This window comes from Podarcis melisellensis (assembly GCF_964234715.1).
Source record: "Podarcis melisellensis genome assembly, chromosome: W".
In the NCBI taxonomy this organism is placed as follows: Eukaryota; Metazoa; Chordata; class Lepidosauria; order Squamata; family Lacertidae; genus Podarcis; species Podarcis melisellensis.
In genome coordinates this window covers 38,339,758-38,364,043 of record NC_138535.1, presented here as the reverse complement: position 1 = coordinate 38,364,043, position 24,286 = coordinate 38,339,758, and the positions used below count along the sequence as shown (strand labels likewise).

General features: G+C 43.9%; 1 protein-coding gene across 7 annotated transcripts in view; it reads left to right on the top strand.

The window, feature by feature from the left end:
- LOC309361292 (far upstream element-binding protein 3-like) overlaps positions 1-24,286 on the top strand; it is a 390,387-nt gene that overhangs the window by 241,985 nt on the left and 124,116 nt on the right. For all 7 annotated transcript variants that reach the window (XM_081896183.1, XM_081896187.1, XM_081896186.1 and 4 more), the window contains 2 exons: positions 1,223-1,323; positions 17,310-17,451. In XM_081896183.1, coding sequence (XP_081752309.1) covers positions 1,223-1,323; positions 17,310-17,451 — 243 coding nt within the window. The remainder of the gene's footprint in view (positions 1-1,222; positions 1,324-17,309; positions 17,452-24,286) is intronic.

Below are 24,286 nucleotides of genomic sequence, written 5' to 3'. Positions count from 1 at the left end.
GTAAATCAATCCAAAGAAGCAGGGGCTTTAATTAAAGAATGTGTGTTGCATTTTAAAATAAAAGTATCAAATTACATAGTACAATAAAAACATTAATACAATTACAAAATAAGTGGCTAGTGCTTAGTGAGGCATTCCAGAGACTTTGCACTTGTTGTCAGAACGATGGAATACAGAAACGAATATTTTGCTTTCTGAAAAATTGGGTGTGTTTTTCCTGAGAGAGGAGATTCTAGCTTAGAATATGCCTGGGGCAAGGGCAGACAAAGAGGTATATTTCAAGGTACTGGTTTAATTTTTTCTCCAGTGCCAGTTTGCATAGCCTTGAATTCGTCCTGTGCCTGTCCAGAAATGGTTGGGCAGCCCTTTTCATTGGAAGAATTTGCCCTTTAGAGTTTATTGTTGCCACCATTAAGATACTGCTTCCTCAGCTGTAGTCCTAGAGGCTTGTTGCTGCTGTTTTAATATTATTTTGATTTATTTTGTTTCTTTGTTAACAAAAAAAAATGCAAACATAAACATAAAAAGAAAACAAAGATTAAAAAATGTAAACAATAAAGCCTCACAGCCTGGAAGGACTAACTAACTAACTAATTTATACCCCACCCATCTGGCTGGGTTTCCCCAGACACTCTGGGTGGCTCCCAACATAATAATAATAATAATAATAATAATAATAATAATAATAATAATAAAGCGATAAAAAAACATTAAAAACTTCCCTAGTTAGGGCTGCCTTCAGATACCTTCTACAAGTCAGATAGTTGTTTATTTCCTTGACATCTGATGGGAGGGCGTTCCACAGATTGAGCACCACCAACGAGAAGGCCCTCTGCTTGATTCACTGTAACCTCACATCCCGCAGGGAGGGAACCACCAGAAGGCCCTTGGAGTGTCTGGGCTGAATGATGGGGGTGGAGACGCTCCCTCCAAAAGTGCAAAGATACTTAATTAGTAAACTATTAACACATACAAAGATTCCCTTTACAAATATTAAAGATTTATACAAAATTAAAGTATTTTCTATCTATGAATTCCATCATTATTGAGAATAAGGGTTCTATATACTCTTAAATGATCTATATATTTGCATACACTGATGACGCTAAGTGATCATGTGCTTTGTTATTTTTTTCCCTTTTCATATGAGAGGTTTATACCTCCTGCCTTTCCCCCTCTGTGTTTGTATTTAATTTAGGGTCTGTCTCCTCTTGTTCCACAGATGATGGGATTAGTCCTGAAAGAGTCGCGCAGGTCGTTGGCCTTCCAGATCGGTGTCAGCACGCAGCCCAATTCATCAATGAGCTCATTCTCACAGTGCAGGTGGGTGGGGCAACCTCCATCCAGACTGTATAAAAACATGGGGAACTGCCTGAGTTTCCAGGGGAAGGGAATTAAGTCTTACAGACCTCTCTGCACATAACCCTTTAAGATTGTGGCACATAGATGGTAAATATATAAAGACTGTGCTAGCTGTTCTCTGTCTTCTACATAGCTGTGTTGGGAATAGAGGTGGACAAATCTTCCAATTTCTTTTCTCATTTTTCCAGTCTTCAGCTCATTAGTTTCGATCTTTTTAATGTCCTGATTATAAAATTCTTACTCCAAGGGTCAGGCCAGTTCTCTTTGTCTAAAAAGATAACAGTGGTGTGAGGTTTGGGGGCAGCCGTTTCAGAGTGGTCAAATCATTCTCGCTCCTCTGCATGCCACTGCTTTGGAGACAGACAACCGCCTCAAGCACCCATTGGATTTCCATGATAAACATGGCAGTCTTGACAGATAGTTCAGCCAGCCCCCTCTCTTGTCAAAGCTGCCTTTTAGTTCCATTTGATTAATTGCTTAGCAATTTTGCATCCAGCTGTGGGGGACGCCTCTGCTCAGGTGCTCCTGCCCTCTCCCCCACACCCGCCTGTGGTCAGGTGGAAGAATGGAAGCTCTCCTGTTTTTGCCAATTATTTTTTATTGAGTTTCAAATATTTTTAACAATTTACTGTATTTTTCGCTCTATAAGACGCACCATAAGACGCAGCTAGTTTTTGGCTTCTGGGATAGCTTCGCAGCCTGCATTCGCTCCATAAGATGCACACACATTTCCCCTTACTTTTTAGGAGGGAAAAAGTGAGTCTTATAGAGCAAAAAATATGGTAACTTCAAATTCCATACAAATTAAAAAGAACTTTTATAAGTTGAGTTCCAATCTTTCCTCCCTGGTGTTTCCATTCTCTCCCTTTCTTGCTGCATTATATAGCATACTTTTATCTATTACATTTTTCCTTCAATACAATTAATTATTCAGTTAATTTCCCCTTATTTCAATTCATTATCCATCCACTGCTATTTTGGATCTTGCTCACGCTTCATCCTCTATTGTCCTTGTAAGAAAAGCTTCTGAATTTCTGGGAATAAACACCTCAATCTACCTCTTAAATCCTTTCCTGAAGTCCTTTAACTTTTCCATACAGCAACTCCCACTCCATCCATTTTGATAGCTCAGCTTTAAAATCCACAAATTAAGCCAAATTGTATCTGAGTCAGCATTGTTATGCAGATCATCATCCGCTGATTCAGTCAGATTCAACCATCTCTTGTTTACTCTTAGCCATATTCCCACAGCATAGTAGTCTGTTGTTGGCACCTTTCCAAACTTACTCTTCTCCCACAGAGTGCTTTACTTTTACCATGATAAAGTCAAATACAGTTGTAATTGAAATTTTTAATATAGTTATCTTTATATTTTTATTTGACATATAGTTAGATATTGACTACGGATCTCCTCCCTGTTTAGGTATTAATGTTACTTAGGCTTCCTTCCATGAGTCTGGAATCTTTCCTTTATTAAGAATGTTGTTCATTACTTCAACCAGTAGGGCTGTTAGGATTTCCTCCATTTTTTATAGAATTCTGCTGGGAGACCATCTGAGCCAGGTGTTTTCCCTAATTTAATTTTCTTGATTGCGTTCCTAATTTCTAATGTTATCGAAGAGTCTAGCATTTGTATTTTTTACACCAGACCATAGGACGCACCAGACCATAGGAGGGGGAGAACAGGGGAAAAAAAATTCCCCTTCTTCTCCCCCTCTAAAACAAGGTGCGTTCTGTGCGTTTGAGGTGCATTCACCCGAAGCCTCCGGAGCCCAGCAGGAGTTCCCGCTGGGCTCTGGAGGCTTTGGGTTCCTTTCGACCTGCTCTTTGGGGCTGGCGGGGGGGAGCTGCTTTCCCCCACTGCCAGCCCCAAAGACCAGGTCGGGGAACAGCGGGAAGGCGGCGCTCCGCCTCCCTGCTGTCCCCCGAGCTTGTGGGGCTAGCGGTGGGGAGAAGCACTGCTTTCCCCACCGCCAGCCTCCAAACCAGGTCGGGTTTGGAGGCTGCTATCCGCAAGCCTTCGGAGCACAGCGGGAACTCCCACCCGGCTCCCAAGGCTTGCAGATATCAGGATGCAGGCTGCTATCCGCAAGCCTTTGGAGCGTGGCAGGCACTCCGAAGGCTTGCGGATAGCTTCTTGAAGCCTGGAGAGCGAGAGGGGTCGGTGCGCTCTCCAGGCTTCAGCGAAAGCCTGCATTCGCTCCATAGGACGCACACAGATTTCCCCTTCATTTTCCTCCTTCATTCCTATAGAGCCAAAAATTTTCATAATATTTTTTTAAAAATTGTATTATTACTTTTGGATCATCTATAATTTTCTCTTCTATTTTTATTTTGTTTATCTGTCTTTGATTTTGCCTCTTTTTCAATTGCCACGCCAGATATCTTCCGGGTTTGTTGGCAAACTCAAAATTATTTTGTTTCCACATTTTCATATTCCACTCTATTTCCTGATCTATTTTGGACATATATTCTGTCCGTAATAGCTTAATCTCTTTTTTGATTGTATCATTATTTGGTTGTTTGATTTGCTCTTTTTCTTTTTTCCTTCTTTTTCCCATTAATTCTATTTTTTCCTTTTCGCTTTCCTTTTTTATTCTTGCACCTTGTTGTATAAAGTATCCCCTGATCACTGCTTTATGTTTTTGTTCAATTCACAGTATTCTTCCAATGCATTTTTAGCTCCCTCTAATATTTTTTTTCCTTTTTCAGTAATGATTCATTCAATTTCCATCTATGTATTCCTGATTTCCAGTCTGATTGTAGTTTTAACAGAACTGGATAGTGATCTGAAATTATTTTTGGTAAAATCTGTGATTCTTCAATCTTTCTAAGCAAATCCAATGAAACCCAGATGGCATCTATCCTACTAGTTGTTTTGCTTGGTTCAGAGAAGTACGTGTATTCTCTCTCAAATCTATGTTTGTATCTCCATGAGTCCTTTAGATCTATAATTTCTATCATCTTTGCAAATGTAGAAGGTAATTTTCCATGTCATTTACTTCCTTCCGATCTATCTATCTGTGGATCTGTTGCTCCATTAAGATCTTCAAGCAGTACTATTTTATCTTTTACATATTCCAACAGCTTTTTTTCTAGTTTCTTATAAAATACTGTTTTTTTCCATTCGGTGCATATCCCTAGTATTATGATGTTTTCTCCTTGACTTTTAATCTTTACAATCACTATTCTCCTTTTGGGGTCAGAAAATAAAAACTCTGGCTCTAACACAGGTCTGACATAAATCACTACTCTTTTTTTTTATCTGCAGCAATGAATTCTTTTCCTAATTCGGGGTTGATTAATACTCTTCTATGTTCGCTTATGACATGTTTCCTGCAAACAAGTAACATAATTCATTTGTTTAGTCAGAATATGTGCTATTTTCTTTTTTTATCATTTAAATCCATTAACATTCCAAGACAAAAAAATTAAGTTCATCTTTATTCGTTAAAATGTGTTATAACACGAAGTTTATTTACAATTTTTTTGGGGGGGCAATTCAGTATGTTGTTTCTGTGAGGTATTTACTCACTCTCTGAACCGTGATATGAATTTGTGTTTTTTGGATTCTTTGGGCTGGACTCTTTTTCTGTAAGGTGTATATCGCCCCCTAATTCATTTTTATATGTTCTATAAAAAATTTTCTGCATCTTCCACTGTTTCCAATCTTCTTTTCACTTTAAAGTTGAAGGAGATTCCTTCCGGAAACTCCCATTTAAAAAATATTGATTTCATTTTTAGGGCTCTTGTCAGGAATTGGTATTTCTCTCTCTTTTTCAGCAAACAAGGGGGATCCCTTTCAAAATTATAATTTCCTTTCCTCCAATTTTGAACAGTTTTTTTCCTTCTTTGCAGTAGCATCCTGTTCCTTAGTATATTTGATGTAAACATAATTAGACAGTCCCCTGGCCATTTATTCATCTTTGCTTTCCTAGAATTTACTCTAAATATACTTTCTGTACTTTCTGCAATTTCATTTTCTTTTATTTCTAACCAGTTGGCTAATTATTTTATAACAGTTGTCAGGGAACTGCCATCGGAGCCAGAGGCTGAGGGAAGGCTCCAGAGGGATGCCGGAGAGGGTCCCAGTAGGGAGAGAGGCAGCCCATCTGCTGTGGAAGGAAATCAGCGTAACACCAGTGGAGAAGGGGGGCAGATGGGGGAATCAGAGAGGAGGCTCCAGGACTCCTCGCCGGAGACCAGCGGGGAGAGCACGGGTACTCCGCTGCCCACACCCTCCCTGTGCAGAAGACTTCCGCGCAAGGAGAGTAGGAGGAGACTTGGCGTCAAAGAACTTCTTTGCTGGAAGAAGTTCAAGAAACGCCCACTGACAGATTCTGCCAGCGATTGAGACAGCCACGGGTGAGAGGCTGTCCAGACAGAAAGGGTTCAACCAGGTAACCTAGACAGGAGTGGCGACAACTTACGCACGAGCAACCCCTAGAACCATTACAAATAGTGTTTTGCACATTCTCTTCCAAATTCTCTGGGACACCACGTATCCTCAGAGTTCTTTCTTTAGTTTCCATTTGAAGGATGGATAGTGCATCCCATGTTGCTTCCTGAGTGACTTTAAAGTCATCATTTTCCTTTTAAACCTTATCCCATTCTTTTTTACTTTCTCTTAGATCTTTGGATGATTTCTTAGAAAATTCTTCTAAATGTTGGGTTTTTGCTTTAAGTCCCTGAACAGTTTTTGTTAGATCTTTCTTTTCCCCTGCAAATTCCTTTACTTGTCCTTTTAGTTCCATAATTGATTTAGTGTTCTCATCTCCCCCCCCCCCTCATCTTTTCTAATTTGTCATCTAATCCTTTCACTTTGCTATTCATTTCCAACTTAAGGTCATTAAATTCTTTCTTCATTTCCCCTTTATCGTTCTTCAAACTTAATATAAGATCTCTCAGATCCATTTCTTGTTCAAGTCCAGAATTCCTTCTGCCTTGCTGATTGTAAATAGGACCGATATTATATTTTTTGTTTGATGACATGGGGTCTTCTTATTTTTTTCTTTGGCTCTTGCAGGGTTTTGAATTTAGATTTGATTGACTGGTTATCTATTTTTCTTCTAGATGAGGTATTTTGCCCCAGATGACAATTAACATATGAAGTTACAAATTTACACAACCAATTTCCTCTTCCCCACCAAGTTTTTTACACAACACATCAAAATGTCAATTAACACATAAAAATGCAGAACTACAAGTCAGCCTCCTCACTCCCATCCACTATTCCCCCTGAATTATTGGTTAAATCTATTAATCTGAAAAATAATTCAAAATTCTTTATATACCAATTCTTATCATCGTTTGGGTTCAAGTGCAGGTTTAATATAAAATGCTATGCCACGTCTGTTTGTATTGCCTGCTGAAATGAAATCCACCCCTACTTTTTTATTGATCAGAATTCTTTGGGGTTTTTTTGCTACATGTGTTTCCTGAAGGCAAATTATATCTAAGTTCTGTTTGAGAATTACATGTTCAATCCTATTTCTTTTTACCTTGTTACTCAGCCCTTTCACATTCCAATTTAGGAGTTTAAGATTTGCCATTCTCAATTTTGTTTTCTAAAATCTGTTTCTCCCCCTACTGCCCCCAGCTGTTCCAGTGCCGCCTCTTGCTGTTCTAAGGGGCTTTTCTATTTTGCCCCTTCTCTAAGTTCAAAGTCTCTTCCATGTACTTCCAGAAACTCATGGGCCTGACTCTCAGTTACCAATCTATATCTCTTCTTTCTGTAAGTAAAGGAAACTCCTTCTGGGAATTCCCATTTGTATTTTATGTCCACTTTTCTAAGGGTTGTTGTCAGGGTCCTATGCTTCTGTCTCCTAATTCTTAATTTAAAAGGAATTTCCCTAAATATGTCCACTCTTTTACCTTCAACCTGCAGACCGTCTTCATAATTTTTTTGAAGGATTGCATCCTTCACTCTTTTTGTGACAAATGTCACCAAGACTTCTGCAGGCTGTTTTCTTTCTCTGGATGCTCTTGTCCTAGCTATGTAAGCATTTTCAATTAATTCATCCATCCCAGCTTGCCCTTCCCCTATCCAGTCAGTCAGAATTTTGCTTAAGTATGTGGCCAAGCCTTGCTCTTTTTCAGAATCCAGCAATCCCCTTATTCGAACCGTATTAGCATTCTGTCGTAATTGAAGAAGAATCTGTTCTTCCAGCTCATTTTGTCTATTAGAGAGACCTCCTATAGCCCGTGCCACAGCACCTTGTTCTGCCTTAAGATCCTCCACCTCCCCAGCAGACTTTTCCAATTTCTGAATTTTGGATTCTAAGGAATTCACTTTTTCATCTAATTTATCAAATTTCTGAGAGAGTACCTCAGTACTATTTTCTATGTCCGCTTTTACTTCCCTGGTTAATCTTTCCATTGATTGGTCCATTCTCCTTTTAAATTCTGCAAAACGTAGTGCCATGAGTTCTGAGAAATCTACCTTAGTCATTTTTCATGTTCCTCTTCAGCAGAGGCCCTTATTTTTGCCTCTGCTGTTTTCTATCTTGTTACGACTAATGGTTCCTGCTTACTCTTTTCCGCCATGGCTATTATCAAAACAGTTACTTCAGTCCCCCTGACTTCAAGGTCATAGCTGTTAGCTCTTATCTCTTTCCCATTGGTAAGCTCAGGGTAGGAAAATTCCACTTCTGAGCCCACCAGTTACACACTCCTCTATACCACACAGCAACCTAATACCATACCAAACAATAGACAAATAAATCTGTGACTTTTGTAAATAGAGGTTGAAGAAAATAAAAAGTAACTGCAAACATTAAAAAGTAAAAAGAGTGAAACAATATGTTACAGTCACTTAGGAAGATATAGTTACTTCAAGTTGATTAATGGGAAGTTCTCAATGTGGGTAAGCACAGAATGTTTTTCCTTGGGTTCCAGATTTCTATGTAAAATTGTTTTCCACTTATAATCCAATTATAATCCAAACATCTTTGATATATTTTATAATCCAGAAACGACCATAAAAGAATGGCAGTTGTAATCCATATATTCTTATAATCCCAAGTGAGTGGCAAGGTCAGATATTCAGTATTCCAAATGCTATGCCCTGGTCTTCATCAGATGTCACTATGGAAATGCTGCCTTCCGAATTAAACTCCTGCTATTCCAGGCACTCTGCCTCCCTGAGGTTACCCCCCCCCCAAGTTTGACAGAGTGTTCTCCTGCCAAACTTGGGTTGCAAAAGTGAAGTTCCAGGGTTCTTTAAACTTGTAGCAGTTTAAGTTGCCAGGTCTTTGTGTTTTTAATCCAACACAGAGCTTGCCTGCTGGTTGCCTGCTCACTCATCCATCCATTAACAGGATGCCTCAGTCCAAGTTAAAAGAGAGAGAGAGAGAGAGAAAGGGAAGTCTTTAAACACTTGTAAAAGTGCAACTTAAAATGTTAAGAGTACTCTGAAGGCTGTTTAAAAAAACAACAACTCTCCTCTCCCATTCACAAATCCCTGCTTGCAGAGCCTGTCAGTCAGAAAACGGAAGTTGACTTCCTGTTTAGATTCCAATTACAAAAGAAAAACCAAAGGATTTTAAGCTTGGAAAATCTGCTGCTTTCGGTAGCAGTTGGTAACTGCAGCTGTTGGGTGCGCTGGAGCCGTGAGTGGACTCAAGCTGCTTCCTGCCCCCCACTTGCCGCCAAAAACAGTGATGGGTTTGCCAAGAGGTTACGGTGAGTTTTTCCATGCTCTGCTGGTCCCCTCGAGACCCCACTCTTCCGTGGGAGTTTTTTAGGGGGTTGCCTAGCCCTGGCACAATCTCCTCTAGCCCAAAACAGCTCAAACCAGTTGTTTCTTTAAGCAGATGACACGGAATGTGCCGCTATTCTGCTCCACAGCAGACTGGAAGACCCAGATATTCTATAATATTGATTACCGTATTTTTCGCACCATAGGACGCACTTTTTCCCCTCCAAAAATGAAGGGGAAATGTGTGTGCGTCCTATGGTGCGAATGCAGGCTTTCGCTGAAGCTGGAGAGCGAGAGGGGTCGGTGCGCACCGACCCTCTCGCTCTCCAGGCTTCAGGAGAGCCCCACCACCAGCCCCACAAGCTCGGGGGACAGCGGGGAGGCGGAACGCCGCCATCCCGCTGTCCCCCGACTTGGTTAGAAGGCTGGCGGGGGGAGAAGCCTGCTCCTCCCCGTCGCCAGCCCCGCAAACTCGGGGGACAGCGGGAGAGGCGCAGAGCGCCCTTCCCGCTGTCCCCTGACTTGGCTAGAAGGCTGGCGGGGGGGAGAAGCCTGCTCCTCCCCGTCACCAGCCCCGCAAACTCGGGAGACAGCGGGAGAGGCGCAGCGCGCCCTCCCGCTGTCTCCCGACATGGTTTGGAGGCTGGCGGAGGGCTTCCTCCTCCCCCAGCCCCGAAAGCTCCCAGAGCGATGCCAAAGCTGCGCGCAGCTTCGGCATGGCTCTGGGTCCCGTTCTGGGGGAGGGGGAAGCTCGGGCTTCCCCCGCCCCAGCCCCGCATCTCCAGCCGGGAGACGGTTGCGGGGGGCTGGTTTAGCCCCCCGCGACCCTCTCCCGGCTGGAGAGGTGACGCGCGCCTATGGCAGGAGCCTCCATAGGCGCGTGTCACCTCTCCAGCCGGGAGAGCAGGTACGGGGCTAAAGCAGCCCCCCGCGACCCTCTCCCGGCTGGAGAGGGGATGCGCGCCTATGGCAGGAGCCTCCATAGGCGCGCGTCACCTCTCCAGCCGGGAGAGCACACACGGGACTAAAGCAGCCCCCCGCGACCCTCTCCCGGCTGGAGAGGTGACGCGCGCCTATGGCCGCTGCTCCTTGACCTGCTCTTTGGGGCTGGTGGTGGGCTTCCCCCGCCAGCCCCAAAGAGCAGGTCGAAAGGAACCTGAAGCCTGGAGAGCAAGAGGGGTCGGTGCGCACCGATCCCTCTCGCTCTCCAGGCTTCCAAGGTAGCCGCCTGAACGCACCTTAAACGGCACCTTGTTTTAGAACGGGAAAACAAAAGGGGGAAAATTCTCCCACTCTCTGCGCAGAGCCTCCTGCCGCTTCGCTGAAGGGGCGCTGGGCAGAGAGCAGAAGAATTTTTTTCCCTTGTTCTCCCCCCTCTAAAACAAGGTGCGTCCTATTGTCCGGTGCGTCCTATGGTGCGAAAAATACGGTGCGTCCTATGGTGCGAAAAATACGGTATGTTCCTTATATTATCCTTCATCTGACATCCTGGTAGAAAGCCAGCCTGATCATGATGAATTATGGCTGTTAAGACACCCTTCATTCAATTGGCCAAAATATTGACAAATAATTTATAGTTGTTACTTAATAAAGAAATTGGTCTATAATTTTTAACTAAAAGTCCATATCTTGTTTTGGGATCAGAGTAATATAGGCCTCCTTCCAGGTGTCTGGTACTTTACCTGATTTTAAAATCCCATTCATTACTTTTTTTAAAAAGATATTTATTGAAATTTCAAAGGTTATACAAAAAAAAGTAATAAAAACAAAACACAAAAAATGACAAATATAAAAAACAAAATACAAAACTAAAAACTATTTAAAAACAAGTAAAGTTTCATTCCCTTATTTTCTTATAACTTACTTCCCTGACCTCCTCATACCTCCCCTTTTTGTATTCCAATTTCTAATTATTAATTCAGCAAATCCTCTCCCTTAATTTTCATTTAATTTTCAACCTTTCTTTTCTTTTACAGCTGAAAAACCCCTTAATTTTCTAAACCAAAATCATTCTAACATTCATTAATTTTGCAATATTTCCCAAGATAGTCCTTAAATTTCTTCCAATCTTCTTCCGCCATCTCTCTTCCCTGGTCTCGGATTCTGCTAGTCATTTCTGCCAGTCCCATATAGTCTTATCACCTTCATCTGCCATTCTTCCAAGGTGGGTAGATCTTGTGTCTTCCAATACTTTGCGATGAGTATTCTTGCTGCTGTTGTAGCATACATAAAGAATGTTCTATCCTTCTTTGGCACCAATTGGCCGACCATGCCCCCATTCATTACTTTTTTTAATGGTTTTACCAGAAAATCCTGCAACTTTTTATAATACTTTGCTGAAAATCCATTCGGCCCTGTCGATTTACCTATCTTAGCTTGCTTAATTGCCTCTTGCACCTCAAGCATCATGGGTACAGGGATTGGGGCCACATACGGCATCCTTCGGGGGTCGAGATGCCAGCTGGCTAGCCCCCAGCTGGATCATGCCCTTCCAGCCGTGACAATCCCCCAATCTCTGGTGTGACGTAAATCAGCGACTCAGACTTCAAAAGCCTGAGCATTTTATATTATATTAAAATATAATATTAGCCGAGCATACTGTGCAAACAGAACAGGTGAGAGGCTTGTGGAAACATACTAACAGCTAAAGCTTTATTAAGCGTAAATCATGACAAAGAAAACATGTCATCTTCCTTTCTTCTCAGAGAGACAGAGAAAAGCAAAAGCTATACACACTACGGAAGTTCCCAGCCAGCTGTGCTGGAATGTAAACAGACATGTGACACGTAACAATCCCATGTCTGCTCCTTAAGGTGGAATGGAATTTTCCAACATCCTCCGCCTTTCCATGTAACCTATGGCGCAGTATTTCAACCCAACTGCAACCGCTGTACATATACCTTAAGTTGTTCCCTGTTAACAACTTTAGACAACAGATCAGCAGGAATTTCATTTCCTGGCACGTAGGACACCTGAATGAGTCTTTTCTGAACACACTCCCTTGCACAATGTAACTTTATTTGCAAGTACATGGTTCTTTGCCTGCAACTCTCTGAAGCTAGCAAACCCAAACAGGACCTGTTGTCTTGATAAACCTGTATAGGACATTTCACATTAACCCTGATGTCCTGAAACAGTTGCAACAACCATTCACAATCCACAAGTGAATGACAGTGCATTGAGTTCAGCTTCACAAGAACTTAGGCTCACTGTTGTCTGCTTCTTGCACAGCCTGTCAAACCGACACTGGTTGTACATGTAGCACACCCCAGAAGTGCTTGTGCCATCTGTGGTGTCACTTCCAAAAATTGCATCTGCAAAAATCTCAAGACCTCCAGACTTTTGACTAGTGAATCTCAGTCTGTAGTGCATAGTACCTTTCAGGTAACGAGCTATGCACTTGAGAGCTTTCCAATCCTGAACAGTAGGATTGTTAGCGTGTCTGCTAAGAAGATTAGTGCTCACAGCTATATCAGGTCTTGAACACCTGGCAGTGAAATTCAACTTGCCTAGAATGCATCTGTACAATGTAGTGTCAGAAAATGCTTCACCAGTATCATCTACCTGGAAACTTGTTACCATTGGTGTGTCCACAGGATTTGCACCAACCAAATTCAGCCTGGTTAACACATCAGCAATTTTCTGAGATCGGTGTACCATAAAATCACCTGCCTGGTTTTTCTCTACTTCCAGAGAAAGATAGTTTGATACCTCACCAAGATCCTTCATGTCAAAGTGCTCTCACAGCTGAACTAGGGTGCTTTGGTACAAAGCCTGATGCTTCCAAAAGAAAAGAAGATCACCAACAAAGCATACACAATACAGTTTGTTTTGCCCCACCTCTTTGACAAACACACATGGGTCTGCTTTGCCCTGGTGAAAACCTAGAGAAAGCAATGTGTCTGTTAGTTTTGGCACTCTGTTTGAGACCATATAGGGATTTCTGTAGCTTACAGACCATTCCCTTCTGTACCTGCACTCCATCTGGTGGAAGCATATAAATCTCCTCCCCCAGAACCCCATACAAAAAAGCTGTGTTCACGTTGTGATGCAATCTTGAGCATAAGCCTAATGCACTCATACTTGACAGTGGGTGAGTAGGTCTTGTGGTAGTCCTGTCCTGGTACCTGCGAAAAACCTATTGCGAACAATCTGGCTTTGTGTCTTACTACCTTGCCATTCTGATCAGTCTTGGCCTTAAAGACCCATTTACTGTCAACCAGCTTCAACCCTTCTATTACTGGAACCAGTTCCCAGGTCTCATTCCTTTCTAAGGAATCAAGTTCAGCCTTCATGGCTTTTAGCTATGGCTCTGCATCCTTTGAGGTTAACTCCTGGACCTCTTGGAAGCTTGAAGGTTCCCATACCTTCTCTGAGCTACTAACAACAGCTGTTGCTGTTTTAGCAAACTCATCAGCATACCTCTTTGGAGATTTGCCCTTTGTGTCCCTTTCAGATCTGTGTACTAGACGCAAGTCTTCAGCACTCATCTCCTCTTTCTTAGGAGAATGGTGGCCAGTGGTGAACAGTGGTTCTTCCAATTCAGTGTCAGACCCATCAGATGGTCTGAGCGAGGCCTTCGTGCTCTTGAAGTCTGCTGTGTCACTGCCACTGTCAGCAGCACTAGCACCTCCCACTGAACTGGAATCTGAACCCTGATCATCATCCTCATCTTCCTCTGCTTCCTCAGCAACTGGGTGACTCTGGAAAATCCCTACATTGTACTGAACACTCCTGGGAAACCGTACCGTCTTTGTGTAAGTCATTAGCACTCTGTATGCACCCATTATGTACCCCACAAATATGCCATGCACACCACGCTTCCCGAGCTTGCTGCTCTGTGGAGTATGGACCCACATGTCAGAACCAAAAATTCTCATGTGCTTGATGTATGGCTTCTTACCAAACATCTTTTCATAGGGAGTACAGCCTATTGGTGCAGAATACCTGTGATTATAAGAATAAACAAAACAATTCAGAGATTCAGCCCAATACTCTTCAGGAAGATTGGCATCATGCAACAAGGTTTTAAGGCCTTGTAGCAAAGTTTGATTTTCCCTTTCACAAAGTCCATTCTGCCAAGGAGATCTTGGACTTGCGAGATCATGCTGAATCCCCTTCTCAGTCAGAAAAGCCTCAAACTGCTGAGTAGTGAATTCCCCTCCATCATCAGTAAACACTGCAGTTGCTTCCCATGGACATTTTGCAACCAAGCATAGAATTCCTTGAACCTAGGAAATGCTTCTGATTTCTGCTTGAGCATGAACACATGAATGTACCTGGAAAAAGCATCAATCAATACCATGATGTACTTTGCCCCACCTAGAAAGGGTTCAAGCGGATGAACAAGGTCTGCGTGGACAATCTGGTAGGGTTTAGATGCCTGCCTGCCAGAAACCTTGCCCTTTGGTGCAACCCATACCTTTGCTCTGCACATGACTTACACTTCATGAAAACCTGCAGGGTTTATTGGTCAGGCCTTGAACCATCTCTGGCATCTTGATCAGTGCTTGCCATCCCAAATGACCGAACCACCTGTGGAGGGAATACATGCAATTTAAATGGAGAATTTTGTTAGTATTCATAACACAACAAAATTCATAGAATCATAGAGTTGGAAGAGACCACAAGGGCCATCGAGTCCAACCCCTGCCACATTGACACCGACATAAGTTATTGAGAAAAAACCATTTACATAATCTGCCTGTAAAATGTCTTTGTTGTTCTTCCTTATGAAGCAAACTCCCTTCTTGAAGGAAATGTCAAAGTCTTGCTCTGTCAGCTGAGCAAGTTAACAGTGGAATCAGGAACAAACAGCACTTTGCTGATTGTAGTACTCAGGCTCTGGAGCTTGACCGTCCCTTCGCCAGCAACCTGTAACAATTTACCATCCGCTTGGTGAATCGAACCCTCCTGTGGCATGAAGGAAACAAACAAATGCCGATTTCGGCACACATGGCGAGTCGCTCCCGAGTCGACAACAAAGTGACCCTTGGCCTTTGGGGTAGCAGTGTGTGCAATCAAGGCTTTATTCTGCACTGTGGTCTTCTCACCCCCCTACTTCCTGCTGCCTGTAGAATTGCTGCTTTGTTTACCTTTCGTTTTTGGATGCTGTTTACAGTCCCTGCGTAGGTGATCTTGGTTCCCACAGGAAAAGCCTCTCACAGCTGCCAACACTCTAGCGCCCTCTGGTGCCTGCATCACTGTCTGGGATGACTTAACAACACCTTTGATGCAGTTAAATCCTGCGCTGGCAATGCTGCCAACTGGCTAGCAATGGCACTGTAACTTTCGTCCAAGGAGTCCAGAATAAGAACAAAAAACAAGGCTTCTGGAATCGTAAAGCCTCTATGCACAAGCTCTTGTCTGAGAGATTTTAACTCCAGGACATGTGCCCTTAAATCCCCTCCAGGCTTGAGCTTCATCCTGTGCAATTTTCTGAAGTAGAGCAGCACAGATCCAGCCTCTTCTCTCAGATGAGATGTGCAGTCGTCTTGCCAGCCAGCGTTATCAGTTCCTCCTGAGAGAGAGACAGGAGAATTAAGCCCATAGCCTTAGAATCAGCAGCAGACCATTCTGCTGTCAACGGTGCAGGGGCAGCATCTTGAACCGTGTGCCACACTGCAGCCCTCCTCAACAAGGCTTCACAATAGCCAGCCCAGGTCTGATAATTCTCCCTATGAAGCTTGGGACACTGGGTGCTTCCCAGTGCATCCTGTAAAGGATCCATTTTCGTGCTCTTTGCTTCAGCCAGGAAAACAGTCAATTGCAGTCCTCTTTATCTGACATCTTGTAAATCAGACTCCCCCCCCCCATTTTTCCATTTTTTCCCAGGCCTTCCCATCTCTAGTCGTTATGTTTTTGCGGTCCTGAGCCATTTAAGGCTTTATATGTCAAAACCAGCTTTGAATTGGGCCTGGAAACTAATTGGTAGCCAGTGCAGTCGGACCAGGATCGGTGTAATATGCTCAAACCGTCTTGCTCCGGTGAGCAACCTGGCCGCTGAATTCTGCACCAGCTGAAGTTTCCGAAACGTCTTGAGAGGCAGCCCTACGTATAACGCATTGCAGTAATCTAACCTTGAGGTTACCAGAGCACAGACAACACTAGTTAGGCTATCCCTGTCCAGATAGTGTTGTAGCTGTGCCACCAGCTGATGGAAGGCACTCCAGGCCACTGAGGCCACCTGAGCCTCGAGCGACAGCAAAGGATCCAGGAGTACCCCCAAGCTACGAACCTGCTCCTTCAGGGGAAGTGTAACCCCATCAAGAGCAGGTGACCTCCCACCTATGCAGCCTAGGGAACCACCCACTAACAATGCCTCAGTCTTATCTGGATTGAGCTTCAGTCTGTTGGCTCTCATCCCGTCCATTACTGAGGCAAGACACTGGTCCAGCACTGCCTCACCTGCAGATGTAAAGGAGAAATATTGCTGAGTGCCGTCAGCATACTGCTGACAATGTACTCCGAACCTCCAGATAACCCCTCCCAGCGGTTTTGTGTAGATGTTAAACAACATGAGGGATAGGATTGAGCCCTGTGGAACCCCACATTGAAGGTTCCATGGGGCTGAAAACCATTCCCTAAGTAACACACCCTGGGAACAACCATCCAAGTAGGACTGGAACCACTGGAAAGCAGTGCCACCCACCCCTAGTTTGGAGAGTCGCTCCAGAAGGATACCATGGTCGATGGTATCGAAAGCTGCTGAGAGGTTGGCCTAATGCAGCGAGCAGCCACAGATGCTCAACTAACTGATTTTGTTGGCTCAGATCACCAGACTGCCCTCTGCTTTTCCCTGCCCTCCATACTTTTGCATTGAGTTTTGGTTGTTGGTCATATCTAGGACCATAAGAGAGGTCAAGCATATCTCAACTCACCACCTGCTTTGTCTCTGTCTCCCAAGCTGAGGCTAACCTTCCCTCTTGTGTGAAATACTGACAGAAGAAGACAGTAACCATCAGTGGACGCCTTTGTAAAGCAAATTTCCTTAACAGACCAACCCTTTGGAGTTCTCCTTGCCCATCAAGTCAAGCTGCTACTGTTTCACACGCGCTTAAAAAAAATCTGAGATAGTATTGTTAAGGTTTTCTTGCCAGTCTCTCATAGATGGTCTAGTTGAGATTCTTGTACCGCAAGGGATTGGACTAGATGACCCTCAGGGTCTCTTCCAACTGTACAATTCTATTATTCTGTGATTCTAAATCCCAGGATGTTAATGGGTGTGTCATTTTCTTTCCACTTCAAGGAGCGTGATGGTTTTGGAAGCCTTGTTGTGGCCCGGGGAAGGGGGCACGGACGTGGAGACTGGAGCATTGGCACCCCTGGGGGCATACAGGAAATCACCTACACAGTGCCAGCTGACAAATGTGGCTTGGTCATAGGCAAAGGTAAGCAGCGTGAATCATAGAATTGTAAAGTTGGAAGGGACCCCCAAGAGTAATCTAATCCAACCCCCTGCAATAAATATTTATATGCATGGGAATGTTAACACTTTAACTATGGGAAGGTGGTTCTGCATTGCCTGATCTTTGGAGTTTTTCCTATGTGCTGGTATCAAGTTTCGGTCTTCCATCAATACTAGAGGCACAGTTGATGGTGACACAAGAGATTGCCTTTTTGGTGGGTTTCCCCATATTGTGGAAATCCTTTTTTATTATTCCATCAGCAGACCAAACCCTTCCCATTCAGACGAGCCTTGGGAAACTATGCAGCAGAGGATTCTGCAGTTGCAATCAAAATTATTCAACCCCCATTGCAAATCAAGTTTATTATCAAAAGTTAGACTTTCAGCTGTTTGCAATGAACAAATCAAACAAAAGCAATTGATATAGCTCAACACAACGGATGCAAAGCAGTCCCGGAGCATCACCGAGCCACCACCATGCTTCACTGTAGGCGGAGTGTTCTTTTCAGTGTATGCTTCATTCTTCTTCCTCCAGACACAGCACTGATTCATGGGGCTGAAAAGTTCCAATTTTGTTTCATCACTCCACAGAACAGAATCCCAAAACTTCTGTAGCTTATTTATATGATCTTGAGCATATTGGAATCGACTTTCATTGTGCTTTTTGGTCAGTAGTGGTGTACGTCTTGGAGTTCTGGTGGCATGGAAACCTTATGTGTTTAGTACATGCCTTACTTTGCTCACTGAAACCCCAGTGCCTGCTGCCACCAAGTATTGCTGCAGCTGTTTTGCAGTCACTCAAGGGTTTTCCCCAGCCTGCCTTCTCAGAAATATGGTTGTTGCCACAGAAGGCTTCATTTTTCTTCCTCTTCCAGGTACTATAACCACTGTTCCTTTAACTTTGAACCTGTGAACTATGCTTCCAATGATGTCTTTAGGAACATTCAGTGCCTTTTGCTATCTTTTTGTATCTTGCTTCTTGTCTGTGAAGGGCAATAATCTCTTCTTTTACCTTCTTGGACCATTCTCTTGACTTAGCCATATTTCTAACATGCATTCAGTTTTGACACTCAGCAACCCCATAGCCAGCTTAGGTATTTCATGTGTTCCAGCTCAAGCACACCTGGTGCAACTGACAGAACCCTTGATTAGTTGCATCAAGTGTGCTTGAGACAACACCTGTTGTATTTGTGCTGTTGTGAGGGATTCTATTCAGGGGGTTGAATAATAGTGAGACTAGAGAAGCCAGTATAAGTTGCAATTTCAGCTGAATTTGGGGAGAACACTTGAAGCATCTTGTGCTCTTGTTATCTGTCGCTTGGACTACTGCAGTGCGCTCTATGTGGGGCTACCATTGAAGGTGACCCGGAAACTACAACTAATCCAGAATGTGGCAGCTAGACTGGTGACTGGGAGCGGCCGCTGAGACCACATAACACCAGTCCTGAAAGACCTACGTTGGCTCCCAGTACGTTTCTGGGCACAATTCAAAGTGTTGGTGCTGACCTTTAAAGCCCTAAACAGCCTCAGTCCAATATACCTGAAGGAGCATCTCCACCCCCATCGAGAAGCCAAGTTACAGGGAAACGTACTGTGGAACGCCCTCCCACCAGATGTCCAAGAGAACAACAACTACCAGACTTTTTAGAAGACATCTGAAGGCAGCCCTGTTTAGGGAAGCTTTTAATGTTTGATGTATTACAGTATTTTAATATTTTGTTGGAAGCCGCCCAGAGGGCGGGGTATAAATAAATAAATTATTATTATTATTATTATTATTATTATTATTATTATTATTATTATTATTATTATTATTATTATTATTATTATTACTTTTATTACTTTTATTATTACTATTATTATTTCAATTGCTTTTGTTTGATTTGCTCATTGTAAACAGCTGAAATGTGTTTTAATGTATTTTACTTATTGTTTTTAACTAGTTTGTTTTTATTACATTACATTTTACATAATGATGATTTTAAAAGTTTGAAGTTGAATTCCAACTTGGAGAAAGGATGGATATAAATATATTAAATAAATACACAGTAAATAACTAAGTAGCATCACTTTGCACCATGCAGTCATAAAACCCAGAGCAACCCAGACCCAGCAAAAAGTATTAACTCACTCCCACACCACCCCCGACAATACCAGAAAAGCAGCCCTTGAGGAAACCTGTCCCAAACAGCCTCAGCCCATTTCAACTCATTCAAGCCTTAGAAACCTTCCAGGAAGCTGAAACCTGGCAGAAAGTTTCCCGCCTCCGCTCCTGGCCTCCAGGGGGAGCCTCACTCTCTGCCCTTCTGGCTGCACTGAGACTCTCCCGGTTCCTGCAGAGGGAAGTGGCTTTCCTCCGCAGAGACTTACTGTGCCAAAGCGAGCAGGTAAGGAAGGCGGAGAAGTGCAGGAGTTATTTTTGTCCCCCTCCCTCAGTGATGACACCCAGGGCAGCCCACACCCACACCTTCCTTTGCCATTGGGTGCTGCAGCACTGGCTGGGCCACAGGCCAGCGGTGAGACTGAAGAAGCATAGATACAGTGGCTAATTCAACAGAATTTGGTACTCAGAGGTCATGTAGAAAGTCTGACAAACACAGTAAATCAGCAGCACCTGGCAAGCATGCAATAATTGGTGAGGCGAGCTGCGAGACCCCCATCACCCCAGCTACGTTCAGTGACAAAGTGATGGATTATCCAGGGTTCAAAGCGAATATGATGTTGCTCTTCAGAGTGTGGGAGGGGGGGGGAGATAGAATTCGAAGATGAGTCTGAGCATGTTTTCTTTCTGATTAACCTCTTAGAAGGAGCAGCAAGATGCTGGGTAATACCCCTAATGGTTAATCAGCACCAATGTTTGTCGGATTTGAACAGTTTTATGATGCAGCTGGATTTGATGTTCCAAGACCCTGAATGTCAATCCGCTGCCAACAGGAAAATTCTGATATTGTGTCAAGGGGACTCCTCTGTAATGCTTTACACCACGGAATTCAATTTAATCGCACAAGAATTAAATTGGAATCAGGAGGCTCTAATGGCGGTTTATTGGGCGGGGCTAAATGGGACTCGGCTAGATGAGCTGGCTAGGATGGCCCCTCCCTCTTCCCTGGAGGAGCTTATGCACATGACGTTGAGAATGGATCAAAGGCTGCAAGAGAGGAAAGAGGAATGGAAGCCCCTTTTCTGGATGCCAGTGAAATTGGGGGGGCATGCCTATCCTTCATGTCAGAGAGCCGGGGGGGGGGGAAGGGTTGCCAAGGAGCGAGCCAGAAGAACAGCCGATGCAGCTTGGCACTGCTTGTGGGCGCCACATGTGGCCACAGAGGAGAAAGAGAGGAGGAGAAGGGAGCGGCTCTCCTGTTATTGTGGGAAAACTAACCACACGGCCAGGAATTGCCAGCCAAAACCCCAGTGAGATCTCTTTCTGGAGCTAGTGTGGAGGGAGGGCCACCCTGTGGGACAGCAGGCAGGAAACGGCCGACCCCAGTTCCAGTTAGAGGCCCAGAACTGGGTGGAAGGTCAGCTGCAGACCCTCCATCTCCACGGGCGGTTCCCAGTCTCACAGTGCTTGCTGTGCTACAGTTCCCAAATGGGCGCAGAATGCAGTTGCGAGCTCTCATAGACTCAGGTTCCTCAGCGGATTTTGTGGATGTGGAATTTGCTAAGGAACATGGCATATCCATGCATAAATTATCCACCCCATTGAAAGTACAAACCATAGATGGGAGACCCCTGGTGTCGGGGTGGTCTCTTGTGCAACCGTGCCTTTGAACTTGGAGCTACCTGGCCACCGTGAGCAAACTATTTTCCACGTGGCAAAGCTGGCCACATACCTTCTAGTCTTGGGGATGACCTAGTTGTCCAGACATGATCGTGTTATCGCCTGGGGACAGAGATCCATAATGTTTGCTTCAGTGTATTGTCACCTCAATTTTTTGGGCTACAGACCCTTGGAAGTTGCAGCAGTATTGGGTGCAGGAGTGCTGGGTCCTTAATAGGTAAGGAGAGCCAACTGCCCCAAGAATACCAGTCCTTCCGAGATATCCTTTGTGAAAAAGAAGCAGACAAGTTGCCGCCCCATAAAATAGACCTTGTGCCAGGTGCGAAACTGCCCATAAGTCGCCTCTATTCAATGTCGGAAGTAGAGCTGGCGGTCTTGAGGGAGATTTTAGAGAAGAATCTGGTGAGGGGCTTCATCAGACCCTCCATGGCACCAAGTGGATCCCCTGTACTCTTCATGAAGAAAAAGGACACCACAGAACTTCATTTATGCACCGACTATAGAAAGATTAACCGGATAATGGTGTCCAATCGCTGTCCACTACCACGTATCGGGGATCTATTGGAAAGGTTGTGGTCAGCGAAGAACTACACAAAGCTGGATTTGAGAGGGGCCTACACCTTAATCCACGTGGGAGAGGGAGATGAGTGGAAGACGATGTTCTGCACCAGGTACGGCAGCTTCAAATATCTGATCATGCCTTTTGGACTTCAGTCAGGTACAGCAATGTTCCAAGCCTTCATCAGCTACATCCTCAGCGGTCTAGTAGATATGTTTGTGGTGGTGTATCTCGATGATGTGCTGATTTACTCAGAGAATCCAGAGCAACACGTCCGACGTGACAGGTGCTGCAACGATTGAGAGAACACCAGCTTTATGCAAAGTTGGAAAAGTGCCAATTCCATGTCTCATCTGTAGATTTCCTGGGTTACAGACTCTCGCCTGAGGGGTGTGCATGGATCCGCAAAGGTAGAGAGTGTGGTGTTGTGGCACAAACCCAAAACAAAGAAAGACTTGCAGAGATTCTAGGGGTTCGCAAACTACTACCGCAAGTTTCTGCCAGCCTATTCAAGGCTAACTAAACCTCTCACAGATTGAGGGGCAAAAAGTCTTTCCAGTGGACAGCTGAGGCATAGCGGGCATTTGAACAGCTCAAAACCATGTTCTCTTCAGAGGTATATCTAGCACATGCAGACCTGCACAGGCCACTAATTGTGGAAATGGATGCTTCAGACAGGGTGATGGCTGCGGTGTTGCTGCAGGCTGACCCGGGTGGCAACCTTCATCTGGTCACCTTCCACTCTAGGAAGCTGAATCCTTCTGAGCAGAACTACACCATTTGGGAGAAGGAACTTTTAGCTATCAAGGAAGCTTTTGAAGTGTGGAGACATTTCCTGGAAGGGCTGCGGCACCAGGTAGAGGTGCACACTGACCATCGTAATCTAGAGTATTGGCAGATGGCAAGGTGTTTGAAACAGAGACAGATTCGCTGGGCGCAGGTCTTTGCCAGGTTTGATTTCAGAGTCCAGTATGTGGCTGGGAGTCAGAATCAGGGGGCAGATGCCCTTTTGAGGAAGCCAGAGTACCAGGAGCTTGAACCAGTCTCAGTATATATGCATATCTTGAAGCCAACACACCTGCAGTTGGCTGTAGGATCGGTAGGGGATATCACAGAATTTCTACAGCGGACAAGAGATGATAACTTCGCTGGAGGCAAATTAACTGCGTTGTAAGGAGAGACTAAGAATGCTCCAACTACCACACAATTGCACTCATTTCACACGCTAGCAAGGTTATGCTTAAAATTCTACAAGGAAGGCTCAAGCAGTATATGGACCAAGAACTCCCAGAAGTGCAAGCTGGATTTAGAAGAGGCAGAGGAACCAGAGACCAAATTGCAAACATACGCTGGATTATGGAGAAAGCTAGAGAGTTCCAGAAAGACATCTACTTTTGCTCCATTGACTATGCAAAAGCCTTTGACTGTGTCGACCACAGCAAATTATGGCAAGTTCTTATAGAAACTGGAGTGCCTAATCACCTCATCTGTCTCCTGAGAAATCTCTATGTGGGACAAGAAGCTACAGTTAGGACTGGATATGGAACAACTGATTGGTTAAAAATTGGGAAAGGAGAATGACAAGGCTGTATATTGTCTCCCTGCTTATTTAACTTATATGCAGAATTCATCATGCGAAAGGCTGGGCTGGATGAATCCCAAGCCGGAATTAAGATTGCCGGAAGAAATATCAACAACCTCAGATATGCAGATGACACAACCTTGATGGCAGAAAGTGAGGAGGAATTAAAGAACCTTTTAATGAGGGTGAAAGAGGAGAGCGCAAAATATGGTCTGAAGCTCAACATCAAAAAAACTAAGATCAAGGCCACTGGGCCCATCACCTCCTGGCAAATAGAAGGGGAAGAAATGGAGGCAGTGAGAGATTTTACTTTCTTGGGCTCCATGATCACTGCAGATGGTGACAGCAGTCACGAAATTAAAAGACACCTGCTCCTTGGGAGAAAGGCGATGGCAAACCTAGACAACATCTTAAAAAGCAGAGACATCACCTTGCCAACAAAGGTCCGTATAGTTAAAGCCATGGTTTTCCCAGTAGTGATGTATGGAAGTGAGAGCTGGACCACCAAGAAGGCTGATATATACCAATAGCCAACAATTAATAATATAATATTAGCACTAACAGTAAGAAAAGAAAAAGAAAACTACTTAATACATTCAACAATAAAACAGAAATAAATAACGAAAAAAGGGGGGGAACCAAATGCACGACTTCCGCTCTGTAGGAGACGCAAACGTTCACCCCTTTGAGCTCCTAGGTTCACATATATATATAATAGGAGCTTTTAACTTGGCAGATAAGGAGCCCTTTATATACATAAGAAAACAACATATATTACTTAGTTTGATACTTATTAAATGGCAAATCAATATCTCCACGGACATTCAGCTTTTATAGTAATATTTATTGTACCACCGCCATTATTAAATTGCTAATTTATCTGGGGTTTCATAGCT